At 35.4% G+C, this 20,334-nt stretch overlaps 1 protein-coding gene across 1 annotated transcript in view; it reads left to right on the top strand.

The window, feature by feature from the left end:
- syne2b (spectrin repeat containing, nuclear envelope 2b) overlaps positions 1 to 20,334 on the top strand; it is a 219,839-nt gene that overhangs the window by 140,332 nt on the left and 59,173 nt on the right. Inside the window, exons 78-80 of the mRNA XM_062034542.1 lie at positions 9,615 to 9,851; positions 14,432 to 14,539; positions 18,651 to 18,754. Of these exons, the coding sequence (XP_061890526.1) occupies positions 9,615 to 9,851; positions 14,432 to 14,539; positions 18,651 to 18,754 (449 nt within the window). The remainder of the gene's footprint in view (positions 1 to 9,614; positions 9,852 to 14,431; positions 14,540 to 18,650; positions 18,755 to 20,334) is intronic.

Raw genomic sequence — 20,334 nt, 5'->3', positions numbered from 1 at the left:
TAATATAAATTGAAGTGCAAATGAAAATATGGCTTTACCACTTTAGTCATATTTTTTGCGCTCTAGGTAATTATAGCATACGTATAGTTTCATAACAAAGATTTTTAACAAGGCTTTGGTCAGGCTGATTACAAAAAATAATAATTAAATAAACTGATGAAAAACAAATAATATAAATTGAAGTGCAAATGAAAATATGGCTTTACCACTTTAGTCATATTTTTTGCGCTCTAGGTAATTATAGCATACGTATAGTTTCATAACAAAGATTTTTAACAAGGCTTTGGTCAGGCTGATTACAAAAAATAATAATTAAATAAACTGATGAAAAACAAATAATATAAATTGAAGTGCAAATGAAAATATGGCTTTGCCACTTTAGTCATATTTTTTGCGCTCTAGGTAATTATAGCATACTTATAGTTTCATAACAAAGATTTTTAACAAGGCTTTGGTCAGGCTGATTACAAAAAATAATAATTAAATAAACTGATGAAAAACAAATAATATAAATTGAAGTGCAAATGAAAATATGGCTTTACCACTTTAGTCATATTTTTTGCGCTCTAGGTAATTATAGCATACTTATAGTTTCATAACAAAGATTTTTAACAAGGCTTTGGTCAGGCTGATTACAAAAAATAATAATTAAATAAACTGATGAAAAACAAATAATATAAATTGAAGTGCAAATGAAAATATGGCTTTACCACTTTAGTCATATTTTTTGCGCTCTAGGTAATTATAGCATACTTATAGTTTCATAACAAAGATTTTTAACAAGGCTTTGGTCAGGCTGATTCCAAAAAATAATAATTAAATAAACTGATGAAAAACAAATTTACACATTTTAACTAAACAAATAATATAAATTGAAGTGCAAATGAAAATACGGCGTTACCACTTTAGTCATATTTTTTGCGCTTTTGCTAATTATAGCGCAATTATCACAATGATCATTATCAAGGTTTAGGTCAGGCTGATTACAAAAATAAATATATACTAATAAAAACGGATGAACAATAATTGTACATACAATTACGCAGTGCTAACATACATTTTAACCACCCAATACATTACAATATTAATTATATAAACATTTAAGTGCAAATTAAAATAAAGCTTCACCACTTTAGTCATATTTTTTGCGCTCTGGCTAATTATAGCATACTTATAGTTTTATCACAAAGATTATTATCAAGGCTTTGGTCAGGCTGATTACAACAAATAATAATTATATAAACTGATGAAAAACAAATGTACACATTTTAACTAAACAAATAATATAAATTGAAGTGCAAATGAAAATACGGCTTTACCACTTTAGTCATATTTTTTGCGCTCTAGCTAATTATAGCGTACTTATAGTTTCATCACAAAAATTATTATCAAGGCTTTGGTCAGGCTGATTACAAAAAAATGCTAATTAAATATACTGATGAAAAACAAATGTACACATTTGAACTAATCAAATAATATAAATTGAAGTGCAAATAAAAATACAGCTTCACCATTTTAGTCATATTTTTTGCGCTTTTGCTAATTATAGCATACTTATAGTTTTCATCACAAATATTATTATCAAGGTTTAAGTCAGGCTGATTACAAAAATAAATATATACTAATAAAAACGGATGAACAATAATTGTACATACAATTACGCAGTGCTAACATACATTTTAACCACCCAATAAATTACAATATTAATTATATAAACATTTAAGTGCAAATTAAAATAAAGCTTCACCACTTTAGTCATATTTTTTGCGCTCTGGCTAATTATAGCATACTTATCGTTTTATCACAAAGATTATTATCAAGGCTTTGGTCAGGCTGATTACAACAAATAATAATTATATAAACTGATGAAAAACAAATGTACACATTTTAACTAAACAAATAATATAAATTGAAGTGCAAATGAAAATACGGCTTTACCACTTTAGTCATATTTTTTGCGCTCTAGCTAATTATAGCATACTTATAGTTTCATCACAAAAATGATTATCAAGGCTTTGGTCAGGCTGATTACAAAAAATACTAATTAAATATACTGATGAAAAACAAATGTACACATTTTAACTAATCAAATAATATAAATTGAAGTGCAAATAAAAATACAGCTTCACCATTTTAGTCATATTTTTTGCGCTTTTGCTAATTATAGCGTACTTATAGTTTCATCACAAAGATTATTATCAAGGTTTAGGTCAGGCTGATTACAAAAATAAATATATACTAATAAAAACGTATAAACAAAAAAATTTACATACAATTTCGCAGTGCTAACATACATTTTAACTACCCAATAAATTATATAAACATTTAAATGCAAATGAAAATACAGTTTCACCACTTTAGTCATATTTTTTTGCGCTTTAGCTAATCATAGCGTAATTATAGTTTCATCACAAAGATTATTATCAAGGTTTAGGTCAGGCTGATTACAAAAATAAATATATACTAATAAAAACGGAAGAACAATAAATGTACATACAATTACGCAGTGCTAACATACATTTTAACCACCCAATAAATTACAATATTAATTATATAAACATTTAAGTGCAAATTAAAATAAAGCTTCACCACTTTAGTCATATTTTTTGCGCTCTAGCTAATTATAGCGTACTTATAGTTTTATCACAAAGATTATTATCAAGGCTTTGGTCAGGCTGATTACAACAAATAATAATTATATAAACTGATGAAAAACAAATGTACCCATTTTAACTAAACAAATAATATAAATTGAAGTGCAAATGAAAATACGGCTTTACCACTTTAGTCATATTTTTTGTGCTCTAGCTAATTATAGCATACTTATAGTTTCATCACAAAGATTATTTTTAAGGCTTTGGTCAGGCTGATTACAAAAAATACTAATTAAATAAACTGATGAAAAACAAATGTACACATTTTAACTAATCAAATAATATAAATTGAAGTGCAAATAAAAATACAGCTTCACCATTTTAGTCATATTTTTTGCGCTTTTGCTAATTATAGCGTACTTAGAGTTTAATCACAAAGATTATTATCAAGGTTTAGGTCAGGCTGATTACAAAAATAAATATATACTAATAAAAACGTATGAACAAAAAAATTTACATACAATTTCGCAGTGCTAACATACATTTTAACTACCCAATAAATTATATAAACATTTAAATGCAAATGAAAATACAGTTTCACCACTTTAGTCATATTTTTGGCGCTTTAGCTAATCATAGCGTAATTATAGTTTCATCACAAAGATTATTATCAAGGTTTAGGTCAGGCTGATTACAAAAATAAATATATACTAATAAAAACGGATGAACAATAAATGTACATACAAGTGTGCAGTGCTAACATACATTTTAACTACCCAATAAATTAACATATAAATTATATAAACATTTAAGTGCAAATTAAAATAAAGCTTCACCACTTTAGTCATATTTTTGGCGCTCTAGCTAATTATAGCGTACTTATAGTTTCATCACAAAGATTATTATCAAGGCTTTGGTCAGGCTGATTACAAAAAATAAATATATACTAATAAAAGCGGATTATCAATAAATGTACATACAATTACGCAGTGCTAACATACATTTTAACTACCCAATAATTTACAATATAAAGTATATAAACATTTAAGTGCAAATGGAAATACAGCTTCAACACTTTAGTCATATTTTCTGCGCTCTAGCTAATTATAGCGCAATTATAGTTTCATCACAAAGATTATTATCAAGGTTTAGGTCAGGCTGATTACAAAAAAATATATATACTAATAAAAACGGATGAACAATAATTGTACATACAATTACGCAGTGCTAACATACATTTTAACCACCCAATACATTACAATATTAATTATATAAACATTTAAGTGCAAATTAAAATAAAGTTTCACTACTTTAGTCATATTTTTTGTGCCCTTGCTAATTATAGCATACTTATAGTTTCCTCACAAAAAATATTATCAAGGCTTTGGTCAGGCTGATTACAACAAATAATAATTATATAAACTGATGAAAAACAAATGTACACATTTTAACTAAACAAATAATATAAATTGAAGTGCAAATGAAAATACGGCTTTACCACTTTAGTCATATTTTTTGCGCTCTAGCTAATTATAGCATACTTATAGTTTCATCACAAAAATGATTATCAAGGCTTTGGTCAGGCTGATTACAAAAAATACTAATTAAATATACTGATGAAAAACAAATGTACACATTTTAACTAATCAAATAATATAAATTGAAGTGCAAATAAAAATACAGCTTCACCATTTTAGTCATATTTTTTGCGCTTTTGCTAATTATAGCGTACTTATAGTTTCATCACAAAGATCATTATCAAGGTTTAGGTCAGGCTGATTACAAAAATAAATATATACTAATAAAAACGTATAAACAAAAAAATTTACATACAATTTCGCAGTGCTAACATACATTTTAACTACCCAATAAATTATATAAACATTTAAATGCAAATGAAAATACAGTTTCACCACTTTAGTCATATTTTTTGCGCTTTAGCTAATCATAGCGTAATTATAGTTTCATCACAAAGATTATTATCAAGGTTTAGGTCAGGCTGATTACAAAAATCAATATATACTAATAAAACGGATGAACAATAAATGTACATACAATTACGCTGTGCTAACATACATTTTAACTACCCAATAAATTACAATATAAATTATATAAACATTTAAGTGCAAATAAAAATACAGCTTCACCACTTTAGTCATATTTTTTGCGCTCTAGCTAATTATAGCATACTTATAGTTTCATCACAAAGATTATTTTTAAGGCTTTGGTCAGGCTGATTACAAAAAATACTAATTAAATAAATTGATGAAAAACCAATGTACACATTTTAACTAAACAAATAATATAAATTGAAGTGCAAATGAAAATACGGCTTTACCACTTTAGTCATATTTTTTGCGCTCTAGCTAATTATAGCGTACTTATAGTTTCATCACAAAGATTATTAACAAGGCTTTGGTCAGGCTGATTCCAAAAAACACTAATTAAATAAACTGATGAAAAACAAATGTACACATTTTAACTAAACAAATAATATAAATTGAAGTGCAAATGAAAATACGGCTTTACCACTTTAGTCATATTTTTTGCGCTTTTGCTAATTATAGCGCAATTATCACAATGATCATTATCAAGGTTTAGGTCAGGCTGATTACAAAAATAAATATATACTAATAAAAACGGATGAACAATAAATGTACATACAATTACGCAGTGCTAACATACATTTTAACTACCCAATAAATTACAATATAAATTTTATAAACATTTAAGTGCAAATAAAAATACAGCTTCACCACTTTAGTCATATTTTTTGCGCTCTAGCTAATTATAGCATACTTATAGTTTTATCACAAAGATTATTATCAAGGCTTTGGTCAGGCTGATTACAACAAATAATAATTATATAAACTGATGAAAAACAAATGTACACATTTTAACTAAACAAATAATATAAATTGAAGTGCAAATGAAAATACGGCTTTACCACTTTAGTCATATTTTTTGCGCTCTAGCTAATTATAGCATACTTATAGTTTCATCACAAAAATGATTATCAAGGCTTTGGTCAGGCTGATTACAAAAAATACTAATTAAATAAACTGATGAAAAACAAATGTACACATTTTAACTAATCAAATAATATAAATTGAAGTGCAAATAAAAATACAGCTTCACCATTTTAGTCATATTTTTTGCACTTTTGCTAATTATAGCGTACTTATAGTTTCATCACAAAGATTATTATCAAGGTTTAGGTCAGGCTGATTACAAAAATAAATATATACTAATAAAAACGTATAAACAAAAAAATTTACATACAATTTCGCAGTGCTAACATACATTTTAAGTACCCAATAAATTATATAAACATTTAAATGCAAATGAAAATACAGTTTCACCACTTTAGTCATATTTTTTGCGCTTTAGCTAATCATAGCGTAATTATAGTTTCATCACAAAGATTATTATCAAGGTTTAGGTCAGGCTGATTACAAAAATAAATATATACTAATAAAAACGGATGAACAATAAATGTACATACAAGTGTGCAGTGCTAACATACATTTTAACTACCCAATAAATTAAAATATAAATTATATAAACATTTAAGTGCAAATTAAAATAAAGCTTCACCACTTTAGTCATATTTTTGGCGCTCTAGCTAATTATAGCGTACTTATAGTTTCATCACAAAGATTATTATCAAGGCTTTGGTCAGGCTGATTACAAAAATAAATATATACTAATAAAAGCGGATTATCAATAAATGTACATACAATTACGCAGTGCTAACATACATTTTAACTACCCAATAAATTACAATATAAAGTATATAAACATTTAAGTGCAAATGGGAATACAGCTTCAACACTTTAGTCATATTTTCTGCGCTCTAGCTAATTATAGCGCAATTATAGTTTCATCACAAAGATTATTATCAAGGTTTAGGTCAGGCTGATTACAAAAATAAATATATACTAATAAAAATGGATGAACAATAACTGTACATACAATTACGCAGTGCTAACATACATTTTAACCACCCAATACATTACAATATTAATTATATAAACATTTAAGTGCAAATTAAAATAAAGTTTCACCACTTTAGTCATATTTTTTGCGCTCTAGCTAATTATAGCATACTTATAGTTTCCTCACAAAAAATATTATCAAGGCTTTGGTCAGGCTGATTACAAAAAATACTAATTAAATAAACTGATGAAAAACAAATGTACACATTTTAACTAAACAAATAATATAAATTGAAGTGCAAATTAAAATACGGCTTTACCACTTTAGTCATATTTTTTGCGCTTTTGCTAATTATAGCGTACTTATAGTTTCATCAGAAAGATTATTATCAAGGCTTAGGTCAGGCTGATTACAAAAATAAATATATACTAATAAAAACGGATGAACAATAAATGTACATACAATTACGCCGTGCTAACATACATTTTAACTACCCAATAAATTACAATATACATTTTATAAACATTTAAGTGCAAATTAAAATACAGCTTCACCACTTTAGTCATATTTTTTGCGCTCTAACTAATTATAGCGTAATTATAGTTTCATCACAAAGATTATTATCAAGGTTTAGGTCAGGCTGATTACAAACATAAATATATACTAATAAAAAGGGATGAAAAATAAATGTACATACAATTACGCAGTGCTAACATACATTTTACTACCCAATAAATTACAATATAAATGATATAAACATTTAAGTGCAAATGGAAATACAGCTTCACCACGTTGGTCATATTTTTTGCACTTTAGCACCAGACTTCTTCTGTTTGATATCGCCATTACTGCCACAAGTGGTGAAAAAGTGTATTACAACTGAGTACCGCTGAATTGTTAGGGGGGCGTAAAGGTAAAGAAGCGCTGGTCTTCATGGAGGCCCAAGAAGTAGTGAATGAGGTCGTTTGTTCACGGCAACCTGAGCCGCCATTAAAGTTTCATTCACGCCGAGCCTTTGTGGCAAAACAAACCGCCTGAGATCAGATCTGGTCTACAGTTCTGACACGCCTCCGCCATGACCCGCATATGACTCTCCCGGGAGTCTGGGGCCGGTCTGTTGCAGGGAGCGCCACTTTGCAGAAGCTACAAAAAAAACATGTAAATGAAAATGAAAGTATAATAAATTACAATCAATCCGTCAATATCCTTTATTTAACCAGGTAAAAATGGATTGAGATTAAAATCTCTTTTCCAAGAGCAAAACATTTTTTTTTAAATGTAACATTAACACAAAAACACGCCATAGGTCAAAATAATATAATATAAACAATTACTAGGGAAGTTTACTTTAAACAAAACGGAGACAAACTATTTTGTAGCGGCGCCGTGATCACAGGGAGCTAACTAGCTTGTGCGGCTGTAGTGACATCATCGGCCGGTGAGCTGCTTTCTCACCTCAAAGCTTGTGAAAGTTTACTTGAAATTATAAATCATGCCTCTATGGTAAATGGTAAAATGGTGTTTACTTTTTGATATAAAAATAAAACACAAAGCAGTTTGGCTAATGAAGATGAAGTCTAAGCTTTGTTTTTCTCCAACGTCTCCCTAGTGGTTCAGTACAACAGTTTGGCCAACAACAACAACAAAAAAACAGAGTGACACCTCTCACATCGAATACACAATCTTCACAGCCTGCGTTCAATTTGATGAGATGACAAAACATTTGAGCTAGTATTGATGTTATTTGAACACTGATACAGTTTGCAGTTAAATAAAGGAGGAGTGAACATCCCAGTAAACAAACTAAAGCCTTTATAAACAAGTTATGACAATGTTCACGTAACATCGCCTGCTGCATGTTTCCTCAACTCATTAACTCTCAGGCACAGCAGCTGATGAACGCTGTATTGAGAAAAGAAAAGTAACATCAAACCGTTTTCTCCTTCGCTGTATACTTTTAGTGTGGGGACAAGTGTCTCCAATATTGTCCACACCTGTCTCCATCTAAACACAGAAGTGCGCTCTTAAAAGCACGGCAAAGTTGAGGGAAAATGAAGTTAGACCAAACGTTTGGCTACGTTTACTCCGAGGGGAAATCTCCCGAGCAAAGTCCGTGTTGTTATTCCTCCATGATTATCAAGCCAAACGACGCTAGTGCATTAATAAATTACGCTTTTTTAGTAATTAAAAAATTTGACGTATTACTAACCGTCTGGAATTTGATCGCAAATTATCATTATACGGTTTACTTTTACACCCCTCCTCCATTAACAAGTAAAAAGTCAAGGGCGGTCACGGCATGTTCTTGCCGCTGATTTTGGTCAATTTTTGGGGCGCCACGGCAAATGACGAGGGCGGTCGCGGCACTCGTGGTTAAATTCGAGCCCTGATTGTACAGAGAGTGATGTTTGGTGGCTCTCATGAAGTCTGCATGAGTAGAAATCGGTGATGTTGTTGAAGGAAAAAATACGCCGTTGTATGCTTAAAATGATCAAAATACGTAAATATTACATGTTATTATGAATGAGCCCGTTACTACGTTACTTATATACTTGTATATAAATCCTTGTTTGGATGTTTTTTAAGTGCTTTATAGGCAGAATAAGTGACCCGCCCATAGGCGTCATTGTAAGATGACTTTTGCTTGCATTTATTTACGATTTAGAATGCATTAAAAGTATAAAAAAAATGTTGTGGAAGTCGCTTCCTAGCGGTCCCACTGACAGACACTTCACAGGATCCAAGCGTGCAGGTTTTAACAGAGTTTTAATGATCATACGTTTTTTTCAAAAGTGTTGTCTCGCAGAGCGTGACTTTTCAGTCACGTCCGTATCCTCTCTCCTCCTCTGCTCCCGGCCGCTTGCTGTTTAGGACAACAGGTGATTAGATTAACACGTACCACCCGTAAAATCTAATCACCTGCCAGCTGTGTCTCGCCGTCCGCACTGCCACGCCCCCCCCCCGTCTGATGGTGCTCTGTCCTCAGCACCATGGACAGAGGCGGTGACTTTTGCTCCTGCAGGCAGCGCTGGCTACATCCGTTTTTTTTTTTTAAAAAGTGTCTTTGTGTTGATGGTCCAGGAGATGTTCCTGGAGATCGAGCAGCAGGTGTCCATCCTGCCCCAGCTGGGTGTCACGGAGGCCCCGCGGCCCCGCCAAACGGGGCCGGAGTCCGCCGCGGAGTCCCAGCGGGAGGCGGCCGAGCTGCTGGCGTCCAAACTGGGAGTCCTCAAGTCCAACCTGATATCCTTCCAGCAGCTGCTGCAGGACAAGCAGGGAGACCGGAGGAGGCTCGCCCACAAGGAGACGCCAGAGAAGGTACGGCGAGCAGTCAGTCCACCAGGGGGCGCTCATAGTGTGACGTGTAAACCCAAACCCGCTTGATCTATACAGCAATATTTACAAACCAACGGTTTCCAGAGTGTGTCAAATAATAAGGAAAATCTATAAGAACTAACCTAATACTAGTTTAGGACATATTTTCTAGTCATTTTCATCAGACCTCACAGCTCTCTCTCTCTGTCAACTGAAAAATCACCAAAATGCTTCTGGCCTTTTTTTTTTTGCATAAGTCAAGAAGAGCCTCAAATTTCAAGTTTGCCCAGTTTGCCTGCAGGGAAGTCAAATGGAACATTTCTTTGGAACAAAAAAAGTGTAAACTCAGCGACAGGAAAGCAGCTCTCAGGGGGGGTAGAGAACACGGTGGTGGTACGCCGAATAACTTACCGACTGTGGACACAAGCCACACCCACTAGGTTTTAGAAGAAAAACATATAAAACCTGTAAGCCGCAGATATATAGGTTGTGGAAATGAGTTTGTAGAGGTCGCCCTCTAGTGGGTTCTTCGGACCGCCACACACTGCCAGGAGAGCCAGGAATTCAGGGTATAACCCATCCATCCATCCATCCATCTTATTCCGCTTATCCGAGGTCGGGTCGCGGGGGCAGCAGCCTAAGCAGGTGTAGTGGATTGTCCGAAGCTTAAACAGCAACAAAAGTGAGTTTAATACAAAAAGTTTATTTACCCATAGTCAAAAGTGCAAAGTCGGATTGAGCTGCCCATGCAGACAAACAAACGTCCTCCGGAGGACACACGAATCAAGCAATCTTCCTCAGCCCTTGTCACTTGGCCATTTTTACCTGTTTCCCTCATGCGTCAAGGTCCCGTTGTTTCCCACCTGTTTGTTTTGCAACATCCTTGAATCCCTTAGTCATGCTTAGACAATCAAAACATTTTGTAGAATGGTCAGAGCGACTCCATATTCAACTTTGTCCTACATCTGGTCCTTCAATGGTATAGAATAGAAGAGAAATGAAATGAGCAGACATTCTTAATACACACAAAATATAGTTCAAAAGCCAGAGATTCCACCACACAGGGAAGCCCAGACTTCCCTCTCCCCAGCCACTTCGTCCAGATCTTCCCGAGGGATCCCGAGGCGTTCCCAGGCCAGCCGGGAGACATAGTCTTCCCAACGTGTCCTGGGTCTTCCCCGTGGCCTCTTACCGATCGGACGTGCCCTAAACACCTCCCTAGGGAGGCGTTCGGGTGGCATCCTGACCAGATGCCCGAACCACGTCATCTGGCTCCTATCGATGTGGAGGAGCAGCGGCTTTACTTTGAGCTCCCCCCGGATGGCAGAGCTTCTCACCCTATCTCTAAGGGAGAGCCCCGCCACCCGGCTGAGGAAACTCATTTCGGTCGCTTGTACCCAAAGCTCATGACCATAGGTGAGGATGGGAACGTAGATCCACCGGTAAATTGTGAGCTTTGCCTTCCGGCTCAGCTCCTTCTTCACCACAACGGATCGATACAGCGTCCGCATTACTGAAGACGCCGCACCGATCCGCCTGTCGATCTCACGATCCAGTCTTCCCTCACTCGTGAACAAGACTCCGAGGTACTTGAACTCCTCCACTTGGGGCAGGGTCTCCTCCCCAACCCGGAGATGGCACTCCCCCCTTTCCCGGGCGAGAACCATGGACTCGGACTTGGAGGTGCTGATTCTCATCCCAGTCGCTTCACACTGGGCTGCGAACCGATCCAGTGAGAGCTGAAGATCCTGGCCAGATGAAGCCATCAGGACCACATCATCTGCAAAAAGCAGAGACCTAATCCTGCAGCCACCTCAACGCCCCTCAACGCCCTGACTGCGCCTAGAAATTCTGTCCATAAAAGTTATGAACAGAGGGTATAACACTGTTACAGCAAAGGGTCTTTGTCTGCTGCGTCCGCTCAGCAGCACCTCCAACTCCCGCCACTTCTCTCCTACCGGCTGCTGCTAATGAAGGGCGACAGGTGATTAGATAACAAGGCCCACCTGGGCCATCTACGCACCTGTCGCTGTCTTCGAGGCCGGTCCTGCCACACCCCCCTCTACAGAGTTATTTACACAGAAATATTCTGTAAATGTTTATTTACATGCCTTAATTGTTTCCAAACGGTGCCTGTAACACGGCAGTAAAACGGCAGGTTGAACAACACAGAAGCAGTCATCAGTGGACCCACGAGCTGCGCAAACTAGCTCTCCGATCGGCTTAACGGATTCAGTAACGTTTTTGGTGAGAGTACGAAACTGAATCAATACAAAAAGAAGTTAATAACAATGACAGTTGTGAACGTGTTAGCATATTAGCTCGTTACGAGAGCGCATACAAATATGCATGAAATATGCATACTCCTACAGAAATTACACATGGAATAAAGAGCGCACGGCTGTGTTTGGATGGAGACAGGTGTGGACAATATTTGTATTTACTTTATTTAACTGCAAACTTTGAACATGAACAGTTTTAGTTATATTGCAAAACGTACAAACCTTGTTTGGAGTGATGAGTGAAGAAGTAGAAACGCTGTGGACGATTTTACTTTCGGTCTGAGGCAAAACGGAAGGTACATTGTCCACTCTCGGCACCTGCAGTGGGCGAACTCGTCCGAAAGTTGGCGCCATGGCACGAACAATACCGTATCAGTGTCTTTGCTTGGGTTTAATGACAACTGTTGACCACCAAACATTATGGCAAGCAGCGGGGTAAAAAAAGCTATAAATTAGCCGCACCGTTTTATAAGCCGCAGGGTGCAAAGTGTAGGGAAAAAGCAGAGGCTCGTGTCCGGAATTTACGGTACATAATAGTGTTTAGGGCACGTCCCGACCGGTAGGAGGCCACGGGGAAGACCCAGAACACGTTGGGAAGACTATGTCTCCCGGCTGGCCTGGGAACGCCTCGGGATCCGCCGGGAAGAGCTGGACAAAGTGGCTGGGGAGAGGGAAGTCTGGGCTTCCCTGCTTAGGCTGCTGCCCCCGCGACCCGACCTCGGATAAGCGGAAGCTGGATGGATGGATGGATAATAGAGATGTAAAAAAAAAAAAAAAAAATTTAATTAATAGTGATTCTTATTTATTCTTAATTGATTTTTAAAAAATACAAAAAATATATATATATTTATATTATTTTCAACCCCGAGAAATTATATTGTTGATTTATATGATCTATTTCTGCTGTACAGATTTACTTTACAAAAGAGAAGTGTTAGATACTACGGAGCCCCTAACGCGACATGCGGGGAAAAACAATTTTTATAATTAATTTTTTTTTTTTAGACATGTAGTTTCTCGTGCGCACGAGAACATTTTTATAAAGTTATAAAAAATATATATATATTTAAATTTTTTAATTTTTTTTAAATTTAGACATGTATCTCGTGCGCACGAGAACGTTTCTTGTGCACACGAGAAACTTTTTATAAAGTTATAAAAAAAAAAAAATATTTTAAATTTTTTAAATTTTCTTTTATTTAGACATGTATCTCGTGCGCACGAGAAAGTTTCTTGTGCGCAAAATTTTGTATATATATATTTTTTTTAGACATGTATCTTGTGTGCACGAGAAACATTTTATAAAGTTATAAAAAAAATTAAAGCAATTTTATTTTTTTATTTTTTTATTTAGACATGTATCTCGTGTGCACAAGAAAGTTTCTCGTGCGCACGAGATACATGTCTAAAAAAAAATGTAAAAAAATTTACAACATTTTTTATATATATATTTTTTTAGACATGTATCTCGTGCGCACGAGAAACATTTTATAAAGTTATAAAAAAAATTAAAGCAATTTTATTTGTTTATTTTTTTATTTAGACATGTATCTCGTGTGCACAAGAAAGTTTCTCGTGCGCACAAGATACATGTCTAAAAAAAATTTTTTTTTAAATTTAAAAAAAAAAAAAATTCCCCCATGTCCCTTTAGGGGCTCCGTAAGATACTTCTCTTGTTGCCTTATTCATATTTGACTTTAATAAATGTTTGGGTAGAATTTTACTAAACAAAACCCGTTTTCTTTTAAGTAATGTAGAAAATTATCAGAGCTGCTCATCTATTTTGTGTAGGAATGTTAGTTCATCATAGAACTAGCACCCAATGTTATTAAAAAAGTATTGATTCTGAAACAAGTATCAAATCTGAGTCGAATCGTTACACCCAAGAATCGAATCGTGTGGTGCCCGAAGATTCACAGCCCTAGTAATTAATATTGAAACACAGTGTTACTGTTCAAACTATGTGACGTGTGATGTTAGATTGTCCAAAAATACTTAATACACTTGTTAAATAAAACCTCTGACTTGTGTCTAATGAATACTTAGGCCTACCACCCTACTGTATTTCAACATTTGTCTTTATGGTGGTAGTTTGGGAGCCAAGTTTTTTCTGAGGTGGATCTAAATCTTACAAGTTCACATTTTTAACATTGCCAATCTTATTTTGAAAGTGTTTGTCTTCATTTTACCATCAACTTGCCAGAGGAGAAATGAGCCCTCACCTCACGTGTTGAGGTGTCAGATGTATCTTCCCCTTTAAATCAACTACACCTCACACCCTGGTGGTTTCCCTCCTCGCAGGTGGAGCGCCCCCTGGCGGCCAGGCTCAGACGCAGCAGCAGCGTCCAGGAGGTCTTCTCCTCGCCCAGAAACAAGCTTCTGCGTCAGAGCAGCCTGCAGCAGCAGAAGGTGCACTCAGGAACACGTTTTGTTTCCTAATATTGTTCATCGATTCCACAGTATATAAATATAAATATATATAATAGTAACAGACACACCTTTATGACAATATATACTATGTACAATATACACACTGCAAGTATATATATAATGTAGTAATAGACACCTTCATAACAATATGTAATATGTACAAAATACACACTGCAAGTATATATATAATGTAGTAACAGACACCTTCATAACAATATGTAATATGTACAATATACACACTGCAAGTATATATATATAATGTAGTAATAGACACCTTCATAACAATATGTAATATGTACAATATACACACTGCAAGTATATATATAGTGTAGTAACAGACACCTTCATAACAATATGTAATATGTACAATATACACACTGCAAGTATATATATAATGTAGTAATAGACACCTTCATAACAATATGTAATATGTACAAAATACACACTGCAAGTATATATATAATGTAGTAACAGACACCTTCATAACAATATGTAATATGTACAATATACACACTGCAAGTATATATATAATGTAGTAATAGACACCTTCATAACAATATGTACTATGTACAATATACACACTGCAAGTATATATATAGTGTAGTAACAGACACCTTCATAACAATATGTAATATGTACAATATACACACTGCAAGTATATATATAATGTAGTAATAGACACCTTCATAACAATATGTAATATGTACAATATACACACTGCAAGTATATATATAATGTAGTAATAGACACCTTCATAACAATATGTAATATGTACAATATACACACTGCAAGTATATATATAATGTAGTAACAGACACCTTCATAACAATATGTGATATGTACAATATACACACTGCAAGTGTGTATATATATATATATATATATATATATATATATATATATATATATATATATATATATATATATATATATATATATAAAATGTAGTAACAGACACTTTCATAACAATATGTAATATGTACAATATACCGGTACACACTGCAAGTATATACAGTATATAATGTAGTAACAGACACCTTCATAACAATATGTAATATGTACAATATACACACTGCAAGTATATATATAATGTAGTAACAGACACCTTCATAACAATGTGTAATATGTACAATATACCCACTGCAAGTATATATATATAATGTAGTAACAGACACCTTCATAACAATATGTAATATGTACAATATACACACTGCAAGTATATATATATATATATATATATATAATGTAGTAACAGACACCTTCATAACAATATGTAATATGTACAATATACACACTGCAAGTATGTATATAATGTAGTAACAGACACCTTCATAACAATGTGTAATATGTACAATATACCCACTGCAAGTATATATATATAATGTAGTAACAGACACCTTCATAACAATATGTAATATGTACAATACACACACTGCAAGTATATATATAATGTAGTAACAGACACCTTCATAACAATATGTAATATGTACAATACACACACTGCAAGTATATATATAATGTAGTAACAGACACCTTCATAACAATATGTAATATGTACAGTTTACACACTGCAAGTATATATATAATGTAGTAACAGACACCTTCATAACAATATGTAATATGTACAATACACACACTGCAAGTATATATATAATGTAGTAACAGACACCTTCATAACAATATGTAATATGTACAATATACACACTGCAAGTATGTATATAATGTAGTAACAGACACCTTCATAACAATGTGTAATATGTACAATATACCCACTGCAAGTATATATATATAATGTAGTAACAGACACCTTCATAACAATATGTAATATGTACAATACACACACTGCAAGTATATATATAATGTAGTAACAGACACCTTCATAACAATATGTAATATGTACAATACACACACTGCAAGTATATATATAATGTAGTAACAGACACCTTCATAACAATATGTAATATGTACAGTTTACACACTGCAAGTATATATATAATGTAGTAACAGACACCTTCATAACAGTATGTAGTATGTACAATATTTACCATATTTTGATCATTTTAATCAATGCCATAACTAATTATTCGGCAAATTTATTTCCGTTTCCATAGCAACGCACGTCCAACTTCTGACAACAAATGTGTGTTCCTACATCCGGAAAAAAATGCGAGTGTGTTCTAATCACTTGGTAAAAAACAACGAAGACGACTATTTTTGGACAAACGAGTATTCACAATCTTATCTTTTCGAAGATGAATATACTGAAGCCGAGAGAGTGAGGTGAAAGCGACTCAAAGCTGCAAAATGTGGAATTTGAAGCTAAGCTATTACGACATAAATGGAGTGCTTACCCAAATAAACCGGAAAAGATGTCCATGGCCAGCTGGACCAAATGCACATCTGTCCATTGAGTGAGTCACACTTTAATATTGATCATGTCACACGCAACAAGTCATGTGTGTTAGTACAACTACAGTACATACACTGTCTGGCTAGCTGTGTACGAACAAAACATGAAATTATACTTTACAGATACTGTAACATGATTGTTCATGTTTTTCACTTAGTACAGATTGGTGTTCTATCACATTGTTGTGTATTACAAACTCAAACGTGTTTTGTGTCGTCGTGGAAGCCAGCTTATCTCTTGCCGTAGTTAGCTATTATGGCTAATACCTTAGCATGTATCAGTGTTTGCTCTTACAATAACGGTTGTTATTGTTATTATACAGGTTACATAATGTGAATGAAGTATTCTTGACGGTTTTTGAATGCATTTTAAAGTGATTTAGAGGTAGAATTGATTGCTAGCATTAGCTGCATTGCTAGCCACCAAGAACGAGCCATTTTTATATGTTAGGAAGCAAAAAAACAAAACAAACATTTTTGTCTTCTTGTCTCTCATAATGATTGTGAACGATATGCAACATTCCAAAAGTAGTGCAGTTCCCCTTCAAAACAAGACAATACTACACAATTTTAAGAGCACTTTAAGTACTTAAGATCTTTTTTTGGTGAATTTATTCTTTCTTGTGTTTCCGACAGTTGTGAATTGGAGTGAATTATATTTATATAGCGCTGTTTCTCTAGTGACTCAAAGCGCTTTTACATAGTGAAACCCAATATCTAAGTTATATTTAAAGCAGTGTGGGTGGCACTGGGAGCAGGTGGGTAAAGTGTCTTGCCCAAGGACACAACGGCAGTGACTAGGATGGCGGAAGCGGGGATCGAACCTGGAACCCTCAAGTTGCTGGCACGGCCACTCTACCAACCGAGCTATACTGCCCCAGTTGCTGCTCATACAGATTATTGTCAGAAAATGAGTAAAAAAAATATAATCTAGACTGGGCTCCTAAGGGGGCCTAGTCTGGAGTGGGGAAAAAACCTCCATGCCATGCACACATAAACACGTTGCATTTAATCACGACAACTCGCAACAGAGGGGGGAGGGGGAGTTGGGTCCCTGGAGGTCGACTGCTGCTATGAAGCGCTGCCTGCTGTCCATCACCCCGAAGGGGAATCAAGCGGTGGTGAAGGCGTGGGGTGGGGGAGGCGGGGTGTGTGTGTATATGCCCATTGTCTTGGGTGTGTTGATGTAGTGTTCATAGGCCTGGGGCCGTTGTGCATGCAAGCAAAAGTTCGACTCCAGGTGTCGTTGAGGAGGGAGGGAGGTCAAAAGCGTCCATCATTGAGGTGTCCTCGGGGGATGTTTTCAGAACAGCCTGCTCCTGTTGTTGGAGCGTCAAGGCCATTCGGGGGCCATGTCTGATGTTTACATTTGGAGGACAGCGCAAAGAAAGAGGCTTCAAAAAAGTGTAGACAAGACAAAACAAAGAGAGCAAGCAGGGAGAAGAAGGGAGCGGAAAAAAATGCGACCGCCCTCACCAGAGGCAAGACAGAAAAAAAGAATATCATAGCCAGAGCATAAAAAATTTGTTTTTTCAACCCTGTAGACATGAAATATACAGTAATGCTGCCGGAGGCTGGGCCAATCAGTGGCTTCGATACTGAACAGTGCGCTCTACGAGTCAAAAGTCCAAACCCTGGACCCTGGTCCAGTCACTAACCGTCCTGTGGTGTCGCCATGCAGGACTTGGAGCAGCAGCTGAGCGAGCAGCGAGATCTGACGCAGGCCATCGCCAGCGCTCGCCGTCCCAGCCACCAGCCGCGGAACCAGGTCCCGCCGTCGCCACGGTAACCGTTTCTTTCCTCCATCGCAACGCGTGCAGTCCACCTGTCGGGTTCAAACACTGATGACATCTACAGTATTAAACAAGATAAGAAGCAAAGAATCAAACGGAGGCAGAATTCAATGTGGTTCAGTGAGGCGAAACGTACACATCGGTGTCATTACGTCACATGGCCACCGCTGCTTCCAAAGGACAAAGGTTCGTAAAATAGTTCCAAAAGAGGTCCATAAAATAGTTCAAAAAGAGTTCCATAAAATAGTTCAAAAAGAGTTCGTCTGGAAATTGGGCAGATCCTGCCATCTCTCCGCTTTGAAGTCCTTGGGTTAGAACAATATCTTTCTGTTGATTACCATACATGAGAGAAAACCGAACACCCTTTTGTTCCCCGTTACACAGTGGAGTTTTACGAGCCTTCTTCTTGGTAGGTTTCAAAGACAGCTTTTGTCTTCCTGCCAGGAACTCATTTCAACACAAAGTATCGTGATAATTTAGATAGAATTCTTCTGACACTCCGCTTGGATCGTCTTTGTTGTTCGCTTTGATCTGAATTAGGAAACAACACACTTTTTGTCCGTAGGAATCGTCTGCATGACCGGAAGTCAATCATCAACAAAAACAATAACAATGATGAGATTGTTTACAAAAATTTAAGAACTTTATTGAGCAGTCAAAAATTTTAAAATAAATACAATCAAACATTGGTAAAAAAATTTCAAAAGGTCAGACAAAACACGAATTGTATTAAAAATAGGGATGGGGTACCTTTCACATTTGAACCGGTACAGGTACTGAAAATCGGTACTCAACGATACCTATTGTTAGTACTTGTCTCCATCCATCCATTTTCTACCGCTTATTCCCTTCGGGGTCGCAGAATCGAACCCAGGACCTTCGTATTGTGAGGCGGACGCACTAACCCCTCTACCACCGTGTTGCCTAGTTCTTGTGTGTTTTACTAAAATATTAATAGTTTTTGATGGTAAAATCGCACTTTTTGTTGGAACATTTAAAAAGGAGCTAGTGACGATAGCTTCTGTCCAGTTGTTGTATCGTGTTGGATTATCACGTTTGTGAGTCGCTTTCTTTCTTGGCATGGCAACGTTACCCAGAGGCAGTCGGCTCTCAGTGCTGCTGGAGTGATGGCCAAGTATACCACGGTTGTTGTGGCCACAATTATAATGGCGGCATTGTTGAAAGTGCTCAGAAAATAAGATTAATATTAACAGACACTATTGTGCATGTTTTGTGTTTTAGTCTTAGTACTTATCTGTTTTTATGTTGTTATAAAATATCGGTTTGCACTTTAGCACTTGAAGATTTATTTAAATGAAAAAGTGTGTCGCAAGTAAAATGTATTGTTATTGATTATTTCTGGTGGGCGTTCCCCTCTTCGGTTGCCCTACTCTTTTCAGCGGTCCTTGAACGCACCGCGAGACCTCCTCTGTCTCCTGTTTTCTCGGAGGCATCATCCTGCCCCGTGAGACTGGAGCACAGCTCGGAGGTTCAATTACACAACTGAATAGCTTAGTTCAGGGGTCCGCAACCCAAAAATGTTGAAAGAGCCATAATGGACCAACAAATACA

The sequence above is a fragment of the Entelurus aequoreus genome, linkage group LG23 (genome assembly GCF_033978785.1).
Source record: "Entelurus aequoreus isolate RoL-2023_Sb linkage group LG23, RoL_Eaeq_v1.1, whole genome shotgun sequence".
Lineage (NCBI taxonomy): Eukaryota > Metazoa > Chordata > Actinopteri > Syngnathiformes > Syngnathidae > Entelurus > Entelurus aequoreus.
This window is presented reverse-complemented; position numbering and strand designations above follow the sequence as displayed.